This window comes from Arachis stenosperma, chromosome 2 (genome assembly GCF_014773155.1).
Source record: "Arachis stenosperma cultivar V10309 chromosome 2, arast.V10309.gnm1.PFL2, whole genome shotgun sequence".
NCBI classification, from domain to species: Eukaryota; Viridiplantae; Streptophyta; class Magnoliopsida; order Fabales; family Fabaceae; genus Arachis; species Arachis stenosperma.
In genome coordinates, this window is record NC_080378.1 from 112474836 (window position 1) to 112493004 (window position 18169).

The 18169-nt window shown below is 30.7% G+C and overlaps 2 protein-coding genes across 32 annotated transcripts; both read left to right on the plus strand.

Annotated features, from left to right (window-relative positions):
* The first annotated feature begins 498 nt into the window (after window positions 1–498).
* On the plus strand, window positions 499–15800 carry LOC130961128 (F-box protein CPR1-like). 31 transcript variants are annotated; one of them, XM_057886817.1, is made up of 15 exons: window positions 499–642; window positions 787–1313; window positions 1397–1654; window positions 1868–1961; window positions 3145–3232; window positions 3313–3570; window positions 4185–4283; window positions 4449–4623; window positions 4797–5289; window positions 5370–5422; window positions 5599–5707; window positions 5805–5929; window positions 11701–12227; window positions 12779–13899; window positions 15458–15800. In XM_057886817.1, exons 13-14 carry the CDS (start codon window positions 11756–11758, stop codon window positions 13894–13896), a joined length of 1590 nt encoding a protein of 529 aa, XP_057742800.1. In that variant the 5' UTR covers window positions 499–642; window positions 787–1313; window positions 1397–1654; window positions 1868–1961; window positions 3145–3232; window positions 3313–3570; window positions 4185–4283; window positions 4449–4623; window positions 4797–5289; window positions 5370–5422; window positions 5599–5707; window positions 5805–5929; window positions 11701–11755; the 3' UTR covers window positions 13897–13899; window positions 15458–15800. The 31 variants fall into 31 exon arrangements, with proteins under 31 accessions (XP_057742800.1, XP_057742799.1, XP_057742801.1 ...); XM_057886816.1 differs by having other exon boundaries at window positions 502–664; XM_057886818.1 differs by adding an exon at window positions 2084–2178 and having other exon boundaries at window positions 508–1313.
* On the plus strand, window positions 4826–6114 carry LOC130963459 (pyrroline-5-carboxylate reductase-like). Its single transcript, XM_057889571.1, has 5 exons — window positions 4826–4930; window positions 5370–5422; window positions 5536–5675; window positions 5805–5929; window positions 6070–6114. Exons 1-5 carry the CDS (start codon window positions 4826–4828, stop codon window positions 6112–6114), a joined length of 468 nt encoding a protein of 155 aa, XP_057745554.1.
* Window positions 15801–18169: the final 2369 nt, after the last annotated feature.

Here is an 18169-nt window from a genome sequence, read left to right on the forward strand (position 1 = left end):
TTAACCTAAAATAAATAATTAATTTATCTTTGTTTATATTATTTTAATTTTATTAAGAATTTAATAATTATGTTATTTGTATCACGTTGAATTTCTTTAAAATTTTATTATTTTTAATTTTTATTTGAATTTAGTATTTTATTTTTTATTTTATTAATAATATAATATTTATGAAATATGGGATAATTGAATTTTTTTATATTTTATATTTGCTTTTAGTTTTAAAAATACTTTTGTAAAAGTCCATCAATCAAGTGGAGGATCCAAAGAAGCAAAGTTTTCACATATTTATATGGCTAACTCAGCTCTACACCCACACATGCCTTATAAAAGAACTACCCTCAATCATCTTTATCATGTCCTTTCATGTGCTTTTTTGCCATTTCACATAGCAGAACAGGACAAAAAACCTTCTGCTCACCGAATCCGTACACGTGAAAACTTTCCAATAAGTTATTGTGCAAACTCAAACATATAGTTAGTTACTCAAATATGAAGTCCTTAATTGAACTAACACACATAGTTGAAACTGAACTACAACAACAACAGTAATAACTGATGTATTAACTCAGATCTATATATACAAAAACTCTCAAAGTCTGTCAAGTTGAAAGTTGAATAAAGAGTGGCAGAATGAGAAGAGTTATTGGCTTTACCTTTAATAGTTGAGCAGATTGAGCGTGAAATTTCAAAATTTGAATTCAAAATCAGAATTGAAAAGGGATTTACGTTATTTTTCTCTCATTCAGTTCCTCCTCTTCTGTTTTTCTTCTCCTTCTTCTTCAGATCTCTTTATCACCGGATAGCTTTTCTGTCATTTGGTGGTGGTGGATACAGAGGAGGAAGCGGTGAAAGAGAGTAGATCGATGGAAAAAACTGAGCGGCTGCCACAGAAAGCACATGCAGCGAGACTAGGCAAGCGGAGAGCACAGTAGCGGCGGCGACAAGAACAGAGCGGTGAGATCTATTTATTTTCTGTCACGGTGAAAGGGACAATAGCAGTGGTGGTAGGGTTACGGCATTAGAAGAGGTTGCGGCGGCAGCTATGGTGGTCGAGGAGTCTAAGGCAGCGGTGGGCCCAGTGGTCGCAGTGGAGTTCGTGGTGATAGTTGACATGGTGATGGTGGATAAGGTGGAGGATGCGATGACGGTCGTGCATGCTACAGCCGTGGTGGGCTGGGTCAAGGATCGCAACCAGGGAGGAGGCGGATGCCGAGGTAGCTACGGCAGCGTTTGTGGCGGCGGAAGCTGCTACAACTATGGGGAGGGCATTTTGCAACAAACTGCACAACAAGTCCTCTTAGAATTTAAAGGTCTAAGATTTTAATATCCCTGCACATAGTTTTTTTTTTTTAATATTATCTTTTTCTTTTATGTAAACTGTTTCTTGTAGCAGGCAGCACCACCAGATCACTCTCAAGAGGCACGCTCCCACCTCGGGTGATTTCTTCTTTTTCCTTTTTTCTTTTTCCAATGACAGATTGGTGATGGTTTGTGATGAAGAGTTGTGTGTTCCTTACTATTTGATCTGATGTATATATTTGTAATGTTGTTATTGTTGTTGTTGGCGTCTTTATCTGGTGTGGAGCCGTTGATGCAGAGAATCCAGAACCACACTATTGTTGCCTGGATTCTAATTGCCCTTCGCCAAAAGGTCTTAATCTAATTCCCTCTTATCTTCAATTTTGCATCCAATAAAACCAAATGAGATTTCTAAGTAATGGAGCATGAATTGTTGCAACATAGAAAATGAATACCACATTGGAATCTTTAATTGCTGTTTGTCTTCCAGCTTCATTTAAAGTTTCAAATTTTTTTATCTGAGTCATAGATTTTTTTTTTTTGAAAGAATTGGTTTGGGGTGCAGGGTGTGGGAGCAAGATGAATCCAATGACATGCTGATTTCAAAGCATCAACATGATCAAGAACTTGGAAATGAACAGATGAGGTTGCAATTCAAGGTTCTTCTTTTTGTTATCAAAGTAGTAATATTTAATTTTTGGCATTCAAGCTTCTCTTTCCATTTTTTGCTTAGATTTGGTTGCAATTGAAGCTTTTTTTTCTTGCTCAATTGTTTGCTCAGGTTAATTTATTTCTATATATTTATGTTGAGCCAGCAGCTTCTCTTAATGATTCCCACTAAATTTCATATTTGGAACAACTTCCTCTGCTGACTAGGTTTTACTTCTTTATTTTCTTTTTATTTTCCTTTTTTATTTTTGTAAAAATTATTTTCATTTTAATCAAGTAGCTAAGTATGTAAAACTGTTGTTGGATCTGAATAGACATGCTCATGTTTAATTGATTTATGAAAACATTCAAAAAAATTTATTTATCAAAATGTCATATGAAAAGCAGATGATGTAACAGTCTTATACATTGTACAATAAAATTTTTACAAGAGTAGTTTTTCAAATTAAAAGTAATAATTATTAGTATTAATGGTCATATTTCAGTAAATTTTTACAATAGATCAATATTTGGCCCGCGCTATGCACGGGTTTTACACTAGTTGGGTTTGAAGTGAATAAACCAACATCTCTTGACCTAGGTGGATCTGTTGGACCTATCAGAAAAGTAAAAGCTTGCATTCTTCTTGAATCTTGAATTTGTATAATGCAAAGGTAATCCATGATGGGATAACGGGTCCTTAGAATAGAGTATATATAATCTCTCATCATCTATGTTTTTTATCCTCCCTGCTTTTCCCAAATGCATGGATCCAGAGACCAGAGGGGTAAACCAAAAGAGGAGAAGATAATTATTATTAGTGGGAAGATTCAATTCTAATAGGTAACATTTAGTTTCTATTGGAGAGAATGGAATAAACACTTAAAATTCCCACTATTTTAAGTAAACTTTGTTTCTCTAAGGCTTCTAAAAAGCATACATTATCATTGGTCTGTTTCCTAAACTTATTAATGAATGAATCTTTTTTACATAAATTATCTTATCAAGATTAAGATATGATTTTCTGTTCCGATAGTCCTTAAACAGTACCAAAGAAATATCTAATCAAATGACCTTTATATTGATACATTTCTCTTGAATGGCACTAGAAAAATGCAGTTTATTTGATTCGTGCTAATTCCAAATCAATTAAGAACTGAGACTCTTCTGTTGTAATTTGTTTACAACTTACAGCTAGGCGAATGCAGGGTTATTTTATGGGAAGCAGGTGCTTAGCACAGGATGCCCACAAGATGCAAAATTTACAACTCAATTTCCCAAGGTTAGTTCTTAATGTCTATTTTGTTATGTCTAATGTCTATTTTGTTATGAAGTATGATGAGAATCCTTTTTCCGTTGCAGTTGGGAGAGCGTCTGGCAAAAAAAAAAAAAAGAGATAGCGGCAGATGCTCCGGAGCTATTTCCGTTGAGCAGCAGAGATGAAAAAAAGGTCAGAGGTGACGATGGTTGTTGATGCAGCAGAGACGAAGAACAGTGGCAGCAATGAGTTGTGAGTTGTGTTGCTCCCGTCATTGAAGAAGGAGCAGCTAGCGGCAAGTTGACCATACCGGTGAAGATAACGCAGAGATCTGAGATCCTGTCGTCCGCCATGTTGCAGAGGTAATTTACTTTTTTAAAGGTTAGAATAGTCACACAAATAAAACTATTGAAGTGTTTCTTTGACCGTTAAACTTCATCGGAAGATTGGGTTTCATAGATTTGAGAAACAAGAACACATTTCTTTGAGCATTTCACCAACCCTCCCTCTCCGATGCCGCCGCGCCTCTTCGCTCCGCTGCTACCTGTCGTTGCTTGTTGCCCCGTCACACTCGCGCCGCCGTCCCTCCGTCCCCTGTTTCAAATTGAAAACACGTCGTAGCACCTCCTTCTCCGTATGAATCTCCGGCAATTTGTCACATGAACTATTAGGAGTGCTACTTTAATTTGCAACACATGATTTCACAGTTCATTAGTCTTGCAACATCGAATAAAGTTCGGTTTTCCTTTTCTCTTAACTTTTCTATGTTGTTTTCTTTGTTTTGTGAATTGTGATTCCGAATTTCCGATTTTCGAATGGAGTTCTTCTTCGCTGCTATGCGAATTGTTGATTTCTTTCTTTTTTATTTTTTGTTCTCTGATTTTTCTCTTGGCTGCACAATTGATCGATGTTTGTTTTTCTTCTCAGATTATGTAATTCGTTTTGTTAATTGTAACTTGTGAGTATGCGATTTCAGTTAATATCTTCAGCGTTTCAGTGATGTCGATTATCGGAGCAGATATGCAGACTCTTGGTGATTCTCGCTTGATCCTCATCTTCCTCTCTTCGAGTCTCAGTAACAAGCACAAACCTTTACTATTAGCGTGATTTTTAATTTCTAATTGTTCCTCTCTAATAAGTTTATAATATTAGAGTTTTTGTGAGTAGTCTCTTGTACTGGTTATGGAAGCTGCTTAGAGGAATTTCAAACAAGTTTTCTAATTTGATGCTTGTAAAACAGATGGAATGCTTTCTATCAAAACCAAGAGTTAGTTTTGCTTCTATTTCACTGAATATATGCACACACGTCAAGCAAAAATTGGAAAAGAGATAGCTATTTTCTCATTTGTGACATTATCAGAGGTAATATGCAAGCCTTCTGTATAAGCCTCTGAGCAAAATTGTTTTACTCTTAGGTACGTGTCGTATGAACTCCTCAATTTTCATCAACCATGTAGATAGGGTGCTATTCTGTATAATTGTTCTACATCATGGCTTAATGTTGAAATAGATTTCAATTATTTAATAGCATTACTATCTTGAATATATTTGTTATCAGGATTCTAATTGTAGTTTATGCAAATTGTAGGTATTAGTGATGATGAAGCTGGTTATTGAATGAGTTCTGGTGCTGTGGACGCAGTTGAACATGTGTTGGAGTTTGTGACTGATTCTCTTGATCAATTTGGAAAGCTTGCTGAGGTGGTGATTGCTGCGATATCTGTGAATGCATTAAAGTAGCAGTCCTGTTTGGAAAGTTCTGTGGTTGCTGAAATTGGAGTAAGGAAGAAGGATGCTGTTTAGAAGGATCCTGAAGTGCCGCCCCAGCTACAGCTTGATACATGTCTGTTTGCATATTCAGCATGGATGGATCAAACCTTGGCTGCATCCAAGGACTAACTCCAATCCCCTGAAAATTTAGAGACTGAAGACACCCCTGTCGGCGTCTCGCAGCCACATCAGTGGAGAACTCATACCAAAATCTTCGTCCTTCAATCCTGCTAGCATTTCATGGGGAGCAGAATGAGAATTTCTTATTGTTTTGCAATGTTGAAATGAAATGGTCTATAGGAGGAGGCAAGGTTTACCATGGATTTAATTACTCTTCCTTTCATTGTAATATGCTTGCTCCATATCTCATATTTTCTGATTCTTCCTGCAGCTGCTTTGGTTTTACCCGCTATATGTCTTTAGCATGGTTCTAAGCATCATCTGGTAACATTCTCTTTCTAATCATCTTCTTATGTTAGAATCTTCATTGTTGATGAAGATTCACACTGCTGTAAATTAAGTACATTGATAATGCCAGTGTTTGGTTGGTTCCATAGGAAGGTGCTTCAAGTCATGCTTGAGTTTGTCTTAAAAATTAGACTTTCTAATAATGCTGTCAGGTATAATGACATTGCCAAGTTTGGGTATGCTGCAATGGGACGATCCAAGTTCACAGGAGAGAAAGACTCGAGCCAAAGCAATTCTCCAACTTGACAAAATGCTAGTCAGGTATTACCTTCTTTCTATTAACACCATTTCCTGTTTTCTTCTCTTTTCTTTTTCTTACCTTCTTTGACTTACTGAACTACAAGTTAAACTTTGACAGTTATGAGCTTGGGGGCAGCAGCAACAGAAGAAGATGCAAATCTCATAGCCAAATTATTTGGATCAATTGGCAAAATATGGAAAGCTGATGAAAAGTATTTTGATGCTGTAACTGGTCTGAGGGAGGTAAATCTATTTTCTTGTATGATATAAGATTTGGATATTATCTTACTAGAAATCTACAAGAAATTTCATGTTATCTTTGAAAGAATAAGATTTTCTTAGTGTCTGGAACCTGAATACTCTGTTTGGTGATCACTATTCAGTTTTTAGGGATGTGTGTAGCAATTGAATTCAGGCCTTTATCCTAAGACCATGGCTCCTTTATTCTTCTCCTCTATATAATACTTTGATTTTAATCCAAATAACAAAAATTGTTAATTGATTCCCTATCCAACACTTATCTAACTACTAAGCCAGACAAGCATATATATTGTCTTTATTGAATATCCACCCTTAAATTTTTCAGTGGCCATCAATAATAATGTAGCTAATTTCCACCAAGTTGTTTTGTGAGAAACATGGACTTGACTTCCCTGCCTTTCTTCTTCTTTTTTTTTTTTTTACCAAAGATAGGAGACTCGAACCCGCAACCTCTTAATTGAGTATGGGGAGACTATGCCATTTGAGCTATAATTCATTGGCCCTGCCTTTCTTCTTCTTCTTCTTCTTCATATTATTATTATTATTACTAGCGGCTCAACAGGCACTATCGTGCCTGTTCAGCCGCTTTTCTATTATTTTTTTAAATTAAAATTTATTTTTTGCTAATATATTATTTATTTTTTAAATTCCTTGTTATATATTTTTTAAATAAGATATTAAAAAATTTATTATATTGTTATTATGTGTAATAAAATTAAGATAAATATTTATAAAGTAATTATTTATAAATATTATAAAGTTTATTTATTTATTTTTTAACAGTATTTAATTTGAAGCAAATATAAAAATTTATATTTAAAGTATTTTTTATTTTTATTCATAATTCTAATAAATAAAAATATTTTATTTTTTAATTTTATATTCATAATTTTAATAGATAAAAAATATTTTATTTTTAAATTTTATATTCAATTTATTAAATTATCTTTAATTTTAAGATTTTTTTTGAATTATTAATGTATATTTTTATTATATCTTCTTATTGTACCACACACTATTATTTTCTCTTACTATTATTTCTATCGCACACTATTATTGCCTTATTCTCCTTTCTCATTTTCTTCTTCTCCTCACACCTTCTCTTCACCCAGTCGTAATTAATTATCACCAAGTACTATTATCGCAACTTTCAATCTTGTTTATCACTTTAATCTATAATCATTTATTATGTTAACTTTTATGAGTTCTTGAAGTGTTGTTAAAAGAATTGGTTTTTATGTCTTCTGAATATTTAAATGTATAAAAACAATAGTTTTTTCTTGATGTGAATTTTAAGTTCTCTTATTATTCTATTAAAAAAATGTACCACATAAAACATTCAAAATTTTTGCTCAAATTATCAAAATTTGATGTCAGTAATCCTTAAAAATAATATTAAAATATATTATTTTAACTAATATAATAAAAATAGTACATTATTGTAAGTTTTTAACTAATAATTATAAAATTAAGTTGCAATTTAATATAGGCCCTTAGAATAAAAGACTGTCATTACTTCTTACATTTGACTACTATTATATAAGTTATACGTTTGTTTTATTGTGTAAATTAATTAAACTATATTTTATTATTTTATTTTGCATGTTTTGAAATAATGCGATCCTACTATAAGGATGATATTAATTTTCATAATCTAATACGAACCTTCTTACTATTTTGTTTGTCACTTAAATACTATCCATAAAAAATAGTTAGTTAAAGTGAAACACTGTATAAAGAGAGTAATAAATTTTTTTTTGAATTAAAAGTTCTAATATATTTCTTAATCATCACTTGATATAACTCATATTTAATAGGTTAAAAAATTCTCTCTCTCTTATATTCTTAACTTCTATAATAAATTTTTTACATTATCTAATACATAAAATGTCACATCCTTATATTTATCTTAAAAGTTAAAAGTTAAAAGTAAATTATATTAGTATTTTTTAATAAAATTAAAATAAAAAGATAAAAAGCTACCGAAAAGAATAATATTAAGTTTGAGTTATGCTATGTGTACACCAAAATCCGCCATCAGTATAAAATACATGCTAAATTTTATGTTCTTTTGTACCAGAATATTAAAATTTATTAGATTATTATATTATCTTTGTACTACAAAACAAAAAATAAAATTCTATATCTTCTTGCTGTTACTTATTTTACTTTATTTTTATTATAATTTATTATATTATTATATTATTTTTGTACTATATAACAAAAAGTGAAATTCTATATCTTCTTGTTGTTACTTATTTTACTTTATATTGGCTATCTAAATTAGCTTGTATAATATTGTAAAAGTTGAAACTGTTAAAAAATATATAACAAAAAATTTAGATATTTGTTGTGTTATCAGGTTATTTAAAAAAGCTAATTTATAGGTGTTATTATCCTACCATATCTTTAATGTTATATGTCAATCTAATATTTAATAAAAAAATAATATTAACTGACATAAAACTGATTAAAATTTAAAAAAAATAATTAGCAAAATATCTATGAGAATTTTTTCACTTTACTATTGATAGATACATATATATATTTTTTTTGCATCTTTTATATGCCAATCAAATAATCAATACTATATGCCAAACAAATAATATTTAATTAATTAATTTTTTTGAAAAATAAATTATTTATTTTAATTGAATTATAAACAAATTTTCATGTACTTAAATGTCAGAACTCTACATCGTTAATAGTTTAAGAAATAAACATATCAATATTTTAACAAATCATTGGTAGTTGCAATTTTTTTTGCGTCTTCTTATGCTAATCAAATAAGAATTTAAATTTGATGTTTTATTAGTGTAAAATAGTTTTACACGTGCATCTAATCACCATCAAAATTAAACTCATCAAATAATCAGGACTATATGCCAAACAAATAATATTGTGGAATACAAAATTAATAATTTTTTTGCTGTATAATTTATTTAATTTAATTTAAAAATAAATATTTATGTACTCTAATTTTAATTCCAATACTTTATATAATCAATAATTTAGAAAATTAAAAAAATAACATCATTAAATACAAAGCAGTTTAAAAAAATTGAGATTTAACTAAATGGTAAATATTGATGCACTTAAAATTTAAAAAAATATTTTACATAATTAATACTTTAAAAAATTTTAAAAATAATTTTATCTTGTACAAAACCATTTAAAAAATAAAAAAAAATTAACAAAATAATTTATGAGAGTTATTCGGTTCATTATTGATAGGTATATACATGTCAAAAAAATTTAAAAACAAATATCAGACAAAAAAATAATAATTTTTTTAAAATTAAATTGATGAAATAAAACTTTGGATGTGAAAGATAGATTAAAAATATATAAGAATTAATACAGTTTGGTAAGTAAACTGAAGAGAAAGGAAAATGAAGGTGAAAGTTATGCGTGAAATTAATAACTGCAGTAAAACGGTATAAAATTTGCAATTGTAGTGAATGGAAGCGAGGAAAATACAAAATAAAACGATAAAATCGATAAAAAATTATTTTTCATCCCTAATTATTTTTTTCTCCTTTCATACATGGCGTCCAAAATCAACATTTAGCATAATCACTATCTAGTTCAGAAAATCACAGAAACTCATCCAAATAATTGTTACATACAGAGAAGCACATTCAGAATTGGAAAGAGAAATAAAAAAAATTGAAAATGGATAAAATTAATAAAAGGATAAATTATTGGAATAAAGAATTGAAGAAGAGGTTACGGTTTCTACAACTATTAGTGAAATACAAAATAAAAATGAGATAAAGAAAATGTGTTGCTGTTAATTGTGGAAGTTCTTTTATTTAAATAACTCCGTATCGACATTATATATTGTTATAGATTTCTATTTGCCTGTTCTAATTGTAGTGAATCGGGCTACTTCTGTGTTTGTGGTACCTCCACTTGTGTAGTTGTATTAGTTGATATGGCAACTTGTTTTCTTGTCGAATCATAGAAAAATGTTTGCGAGACCAAAATTGAAAGTGAAAGAGTAATTTAATTCTCTTGGGAGTTAAGTACGACTGAAGGTGGATCAGTTTTTTTATTGAAAGTGGGTCAGTTGGTAGCAGTTTTTTATTGGAAGTAAATCAGTTTTAAAATATGTCGTGGAGTTGAAAGTGAATTAGTTTGATACTCTGTCGTGGGATAAATTCTTTTTTTGATAAAAAAATAAAAAAATGGAGGACGTAGTAACAATTTATTATATTGAATTCAATGTTTAATGAACATAAAAAAAATAGGGGTAAAATAGGGAGAAGAAATTAGATACCAAATTTTCCTATCCCATTATACATTGGTATAATCCATTATATATTAGTATAGATTTAATTAAGGAGTACTCTTCTGTATGTAATTTTTTTTAAATATAAACAATAGACATCAAAAAAATATATAAACCGTGTATTGTAATTTAATTAATTGGTATAGATTTAATTAAGAGTACACATTTATATGTAATTTTTTTAAGATAAACAATAAACATCAGAAATATTTAAACCGTGTATTGTAATTTAATTAATTTTGTTATAGAATATCAATAAATTATGTTATTACTTGAAATAAAATAAATTAGTTTTAAACTTTGTCATGGGTAAAAACAATTTTTTTAAAAAAATAAAAAATTAAATACGTAGTAACAGTTTTTTTTTTTAATTAAAAGTGAACTGGGTAAACCCTTTTCTTGAAAAAAAGAAAGAGGGTAAAATGGGAAGAAGAAATTGGATACCAAACTCCCATATCCCCATTATATATTGGTATAGATTATTGCGGATATGAATTAACGTATTAAGTAATCAATCTTAGCTGAAGGGTGAATGGCTGAGATATTAATGATTAACTGCTTAATGTACACTTTACTGGTTTGTTATTGTAAAAATAATAAGGATAAATTAAGAAGAAAAGATAAAAGGGTTTATAATTTTAGTGTAACTCTTAAAAATATTGTAATATTCTAAGATTATTCTTACTTAGAAGTTATGTAATATTTCTCTATATTTATATTTTTTTTTGTATTTAGAATATTCAAACTTTAAGAATTAAAGACTATTTATAAATATAAAAGTAGTATTATGCCAACTGTTAAATCATATTTCAGAAAAAACTTATCTAACATTAAATTTGATGACAGAACACACCTCATATATCCATTTTATCTTGTTTATGCTTATTGCTTGATGATGATTGATGACAGAACACTTAGATGAAATTGTCAATTTTTATATATTCTCTACGATATTGATTTTTAAATGTAATAAATTTCTTTAGGCTGTAGATTTTTAATTCGGTTTTTTTATTAATTTTTTTGTGTTAAGAGTGTGCGATGAGAGCTCAAATACACACTTAGTATTATGTATTTAGGGTTCAAATATCTACACATAAAGTATAAAAATTTAACTGTCTTGAGTATAGGCTACTGTAAATTATGTTGTGGACACTAATACCAATCTAAAATTATTATATTTAACTTTAAAAAATATTAGAGGATTATCAAAATTTATTATTTTTGGCTATCACTTTTAACCAATAATTCAATTTTTTTAGTCTAATAATTCAATAATATATTTTAGCTTATATTTTTAAACATTGATGGTTAACTAATAATCAAAAATAATAAATTATAATCATTTTCTAGGTTTCTTATTGACTTTTAAAAATAAATTAGACTTTTTTGTTATTTAAAAAAAAAGATTTGACCCTTCCCTTCCTTCCCTTTCGTTTATGTTTTCAAAAAAATTTCAAAGTCCCGCGCTCCATTGTGAAAAGCTCAGCAAGAGCCTCAAGATCAAGTTCTTGATCATGGCCTTCCTCATTTCTACTTCATCCTCAACAAAACAACTTCTTACTCCCATAGATGAAAAGCTTGATGACACCAATTTCAACACATGGCACCATCAAGCATGGCTCACAATTCAGAGTCTTTCAATGGAGACTCATCTTGATTGGGCTAATGCTCCTAACAGATTTGAACCCGTGACGAAGTCTCTGCCTGAAGCAGCATCCAAGGTTGATGCAACCACCAAATCTGATTCTGCAAAAGATACTCCAACAGATCTGCTTCAAGAAACTGAAGCATTCAAGAACTGGAAGCAAGATGATCTCTCCCTTACCAGATGGCTCATGGCTTCAATGACTACATCATACAAGAACAAGATCGTTCATTGTGCCCGTTTCTGTGATGCGTGGACTAGGATCATCACCTACTTCTCCTCAACCTCCAAGACAGGAATTCAGAGCTTGAAATCTCAATTAAAATGCGTCAAGAAAACAGGTACAGTTCAAGACTTATCTCTCCAAAATTCAAAAGCTAGTTGACTCTCTTTCTGCTATTGGGTATCATGTCAAGATTGGGCATTTTTTCTGTTAGTGAGGCAGAATCCTTTCTTCAAGCATATGATGATATGCTTGATAGATTCAAGTCTCCATCTTCATCAATTCCCGTGGCAAAATCACCAAGAATGGCATCTATACATTTGATGATCTTTATGTGCCAAAATCTGTTTCTCTGTCTGAAACCTAATTGCATAATAACTCTAATACTGCTGCTACAAATTTCCCTTCTATAAATTTTCATTGTAATTCAGACAACTCTAAGCATAGTTTTAGGAATCATAATTCTGCTTTAACAGCAACTTGTACAAGTGGTCGTGATGTAGAAATTTGGCACAAACGATTGGAATAATCTCTTTCGTGTTCTTAAACAATGTGATATTGCTTTACCTACAAAACCGCCTCATTCTAAAATTTGTGAAATCTGCTCTGTTTCTAGGATTCATGCTTTACCTTTCAGTGATTCTAATACTAGATATAATTATCCTGTAGAGTTAATCTTTGCTGACATAAAAGAGGAATCCACCATGGAGAAGAAGAATGACAAGAGCAAGAGCATTCAGGACATCCTCCCTCTTGAGCTGATTCTCAGAATCCTACTGCGGGTTCCGATCAGACATCTTGCTCGTCTTAAGTGCGTTTCCAAGCTGTGGTACTCTGTAATTTCTGATCCTGACTTTGCGGAATTGCATTTTCACCACTCTCCCGCTGCCACCAATGCATGCTTCTTCATAGAAAACAACCTGGCATACTTTATTTACTTAGATGACAATGAGGCATCACAAAAAGTGGTGTCCCCTTTCAAGAAGAAACCACCTCATTTTGCTGACTTGGGATCCTGCAGAGGTTTTATTATTTTGTATGAAGACCCTCATTTTCTTGTGGTATGGAACCCACTGACTGGATTCAGCAAAAGAATATCCTATCGTCATAAATACCGCGAGTTCCATCTCTATGGATTCGGTTATGATGCTTCACAGGATGACTACTTAGTTTTTATAGCTTGGCAGGATAAGGATGACCATTATCAATTGGATTACTTCTCCTTGAGAACCAATTCATGGGTTAATCTTGATGCTGTACTCCCTAATCCCTTGGGTTCTTATAACTGGCATTCTCGTGGGTTCTTCTTTAATGGCGCTATTCATTGGGTGCCTACGGTTCTTGATGCTTACAAGGATGTGATTCTTAGCTTTGATCTTAAGGAAAGGACTTTCTCAATGATATCTGCCCCGGAACAGGTAGCGAGTTCATGCTCCTGTCCAGGTCTCGCCCTACTAGGAGGCTGCCTAGCCTTGTATTATCGCAATTATGATAGCCTACAAACTGAGATATGGGTGATGCAAGAATATAAAGTGCACTCATCTTGGACTCTCTATCAGATTCCCTGTGATATCTTTCAGCCGCTGTGCTTTTCCAGTAATGGTGATATTATTGGAAGAGGTTGTAATTTTTCTGATAAAATAGGTTACTTCATATATAATATCAGAGGAGACCAGCTCAAGCATTTTAAAGATCTTTGTTGTCCCTATCATGGAGCCTATGCTCTGTACACAGAGAGTCTCTTGCCACTCCCTAGCGACATTATGGATAAGGACAAGAAGAACTAATTGGTAACACTCCTAATTTCCTTGCTATTATTATCAAGTCTAAAAAACAAAAAAAGCCCAGCACCTTATTGTAATTATCCTTCCTGTTACTTGTGTCCTCTTTATCATTTGTCTGTTCATATTGTATTTTACTCTGTCTACCAATAAAACCAAAATTGAACAAAGACAAGCCAAAAATGGAGACTTGTTTTGTATATGGAACTATGAAGTTCTTCAATGCAAGTTGTGAAACTATGAAGTTTCTTTCGAAAGCCACAGCTGACAATGGCTTAGTCAAAACATTAGCAATAGGAGTTGGCATTGGTGCAGCATCTTGCATGCGTATTTCTGAGATAAGATCATTAATGTATTTAGTTTGTGTTAAATGTAGCTTACCACTACTTGTTCTCAACACTTCAATAGCTTACCACTACTTGTTATCAAGATTCTTTATCATCATATCAATCTCAATTGAATCATTTCCTATAATTATTATGTCATCAACATAGCATAAGACAAAAATAACAGAATTAACACCACACTTAATAAAGAGAGACATGTCATATTTGGAACTTTGAAATCCAAAAGATTGAAGAGTGATGCTCAGTTTGAGAAACTACTCTCTCGGTGTTTGTTTAAGTCTATAAAGAGATTTGTTCAACCTACAAACTTGAGTATCTGAGTTAGTTTTAAATCCAATAGGCTGTATCATAAAGATAGTCTCATACAAGTCTCCATTGAGAAAAGCATTGTTAAAGTCGAATTATCTTACCACCCAATCTCTAGAAAGAAAAATGCTAAGTATTAACCTCACAGTAGCTGGCCTAATCACAGGAGTAAATACCTTATCAAAATCAAAACCTGCACTTTGATAAAAGTCTTGTACCACCAATCTTGCTTTGAATTTCTGAATCTCATCATTTGGCAATTTCTTGACAGCAAACACCCACTTGCAACTTATGATTTTAACATTTTTTGGTGGTTGCACCAAGTCTGATTCTTCATCAAAGCCCTATATTCTTCCTCCATTGCCTATTTCCAATTAGGGATAGTGAGAGCTATAACTGTTGCTTTAGGCAATTTTGGCTCAATTTTGTTGTCTGGCTTAATATTGTAACTAGAGCTTACAGAAATATTGTGAAACTTCATGGTTTTTGCCTTCACAACCAATGCAAGTTTTTGGTTTATGAATACATGGACAGAGGCAGCTTATTTCATGTCTAAGGAAGTTGGGGAGTTGAATTGGAGCAAGAGGGTGACTATCATTAAGGCAATGGCAAATACATTGTCTTACATGCACCGTGATTGTATTCCTCCAATTGTTCATCGAGATGTGACAAGTAGCAATGTTTTGTTGAATTCACAGCTTGATGCAGTTGTCTCAGACTTTGGTCTAGGTCGATTTATTGATCCTGATTCCTCAAATCAGACCTTTCGAGTTGGAACATATGGCTATGTTGCCCCAGATTTAGTTTTTCTTTTCTTTTCTATACTATGCCATACATAAATTTAACTATTGATTATTGTTATCAGAAGTTGTGTTCACTGACTACTACTACCTTGGTTTCTTGATCCATTGCAGAGCTTGCATATTCATGGACTGTGACAGAAAAATGTGATGTTTATAGTTTTGGAATAGTGGCAATGGAAACATTGATGGGAAGGCATCCGAGAAAGCTAATCTCATCTTTATTTGACACTTTTCCACAAAACATGTTGTTGAAAGATCTGTTTTTCTCCTGTAACAATAGATTTAAGATACAACTTGTTGAATGGAAGCATATTTTCTTACTCTGGTTATGTTGTTAACCTTAACTATAGTCATAGTTTGGATCTTTGATTATAATGACTCCACTGGTAAATTGCACAAAGAACGTGCTAATCCTAGATACATAAACCTTTCATGCAATTCCTTCCTTTACTTTTCTCAAGAAATCATGGACTTAAAAGTCGCAATTACTTTATTATTGTTCCTTCAAGAAGAGTCCTTAATCGGTTGCATTGAAGATATTTTGGTTAAGAGTGGAGACTAGTGATAAAATTCTTACATTGAAAAAACATCACCAAAATTACACTTCTCGGTTATACCACACATTCATACACTTGATCCATTATTTCCATCAATTACACTATCTCAAACTCCATAACCATTTCACAAATAAACATAAACATTCCGTTAAATTCATTATGAATTCTTATCAAACTTCCAACTATTAGAATTGAATGGACTAACTAGTCTGAAAAGTTAGTTAAAGAGGCGAGAGATGTCATTCGCTTATAAATGTTTTAAAATCTTAATTCTTCTCTTATAAATGTTTTAAAATCTTAATTCTTAAAGAGATGTAAAGTTTGTAATAATACTAACCTTATTATGATTATTTACTTGACTCCATCTAATATTTCTTTCTATATTAACCTTTTTATTTTAACCTCCATCTATTACTATTAGTTACATATTATGTCTTTCTATTAGCTTTCTCCTCTATTGATTAATCAAGTGAAAACCAAGCACACTTTGTAATGGATAATACTTTTAAATTTTATATCTCACTTAATTATCTTCGATGACAACCAACTTGGGTTGGTCTAGTGATTAGTTCATTGGTCTATTTAAATAAGTGGCGGAATTTCAAATCTCATCTTATGCATGCAGCAACTCATTAGCCAACGATAAATTCTTAAATGGAGTTTCGATCTGCAACGAATTAGTCATTTATCTACCAAACTGAAAATATTAGTTTGTCCGTTAATTCATCAAATTATTCATTCCCCCTCCCCTCTAAATCAGCATCAGCACCATATTTTTAGTACTGGCTAGAGGGCTTAGCAAGTCTACTTCAAGTTGCAAAGATATCAAGGTGATGATGTGAGACTTGAGAAAAGAGTCTAAAACACGACCTTTTCTCATTAGTTTTGTTTATTTCATGTTGTGATTTGAGGACAAAATAACTAGATTGTATTTATCCCCTTTTAGTTTTCCTATGTTACTTGCCTACTTGGTGTGATGTAGCATGAAAGTGAAGAAATTATTTTTTAATTATTTTGTCCTTATGTTCAAGATGGAAAGAAATTATTATAAATGTAAGAAATTCTTACTTTATAAAGGATATCCTTAAGTAACAAATATAATTTATTTCTTTATTATCTCAGCATAAAAAGGCATGCATTAGATATGAAGAATAAACAAAAAAGATTATTATATATTTATGATAGATATACTCTATTTATTTTTATACAACAAATTTTAAAAATAAATTTACGTCTTAATATTTTTATATTCATCATTATAGAGCAACCTCTAAAATCCTCCTTTATAGAAAAAAATAAAATAAAATTCTACCGAGTATAATAATAATTTGATTGATATATTTTTATTAAATAAAGATTGATCTTGTTAACATGTGTTTTAAAGGTACATTTTAAAAATATTATTAAAAATATTTTATTAAAGTTAGTGAAAAATAACTTCTCATACATTTTTAATATAATAAATATATAAAAAAATATTAAAATGTGCCTTCATAAGATAGGTAAATCCTTAGAATAAAAACGAAAGCATTTCTTATGTAGAAATGAAAACTATTGATAGAACAGTACGTCATTAATGACTAATTTTTTATCATTTAAACTAATTTATTATCTCAGTTATATTTATGTCGGGTTTACTTTCATAATAAAGAGTGATTTTGGACTTTTGGTTCAATCTTGGCCTTGAAAATAAGGGACATATTTTGAATAATATTGACCTACACAAAGTGTTATGTAAAGCAAGGAATTCAAGGATCAGTGTTCTATAAAGTCATTTTCTCGTGTAAATGAAATTTAAAAGTGATTATATCAGCATAAAGTTATCGCAAATGAGAATTTCTTCAGAGTACTAATTAAAAAAAAAACTTATTCGTGGTCAAGAATTAAAGGTTGGTTCAAAGTCTGACTCTTTTTATTATTGGCGAATTAAAAACCTCTATCCTTTTTATATTCAATTCCAAAACGTCAAGCACTGTCTAGAATATATTACTTTGCACCAAAATTATTACAAGATTAACATAAAATAGAAGTCAAAATTGAATTAATGATGTCCTTGCTTTTTGTTTTTGTTCTACTTTTCCTCAGTTATATAGGATCTGTTGGTATAGATGAATTCTTATTCTTTTTAATTTATTTTTTTATTTTATATTTTTACGATAAATAAATTATTAATTTTAATTTTTCAATCAAAATATATTGAATTACTTTATGTAAAATTTATTGTTATATTATTTCAAAAAAAATTCTATTAATATCTATATAAATG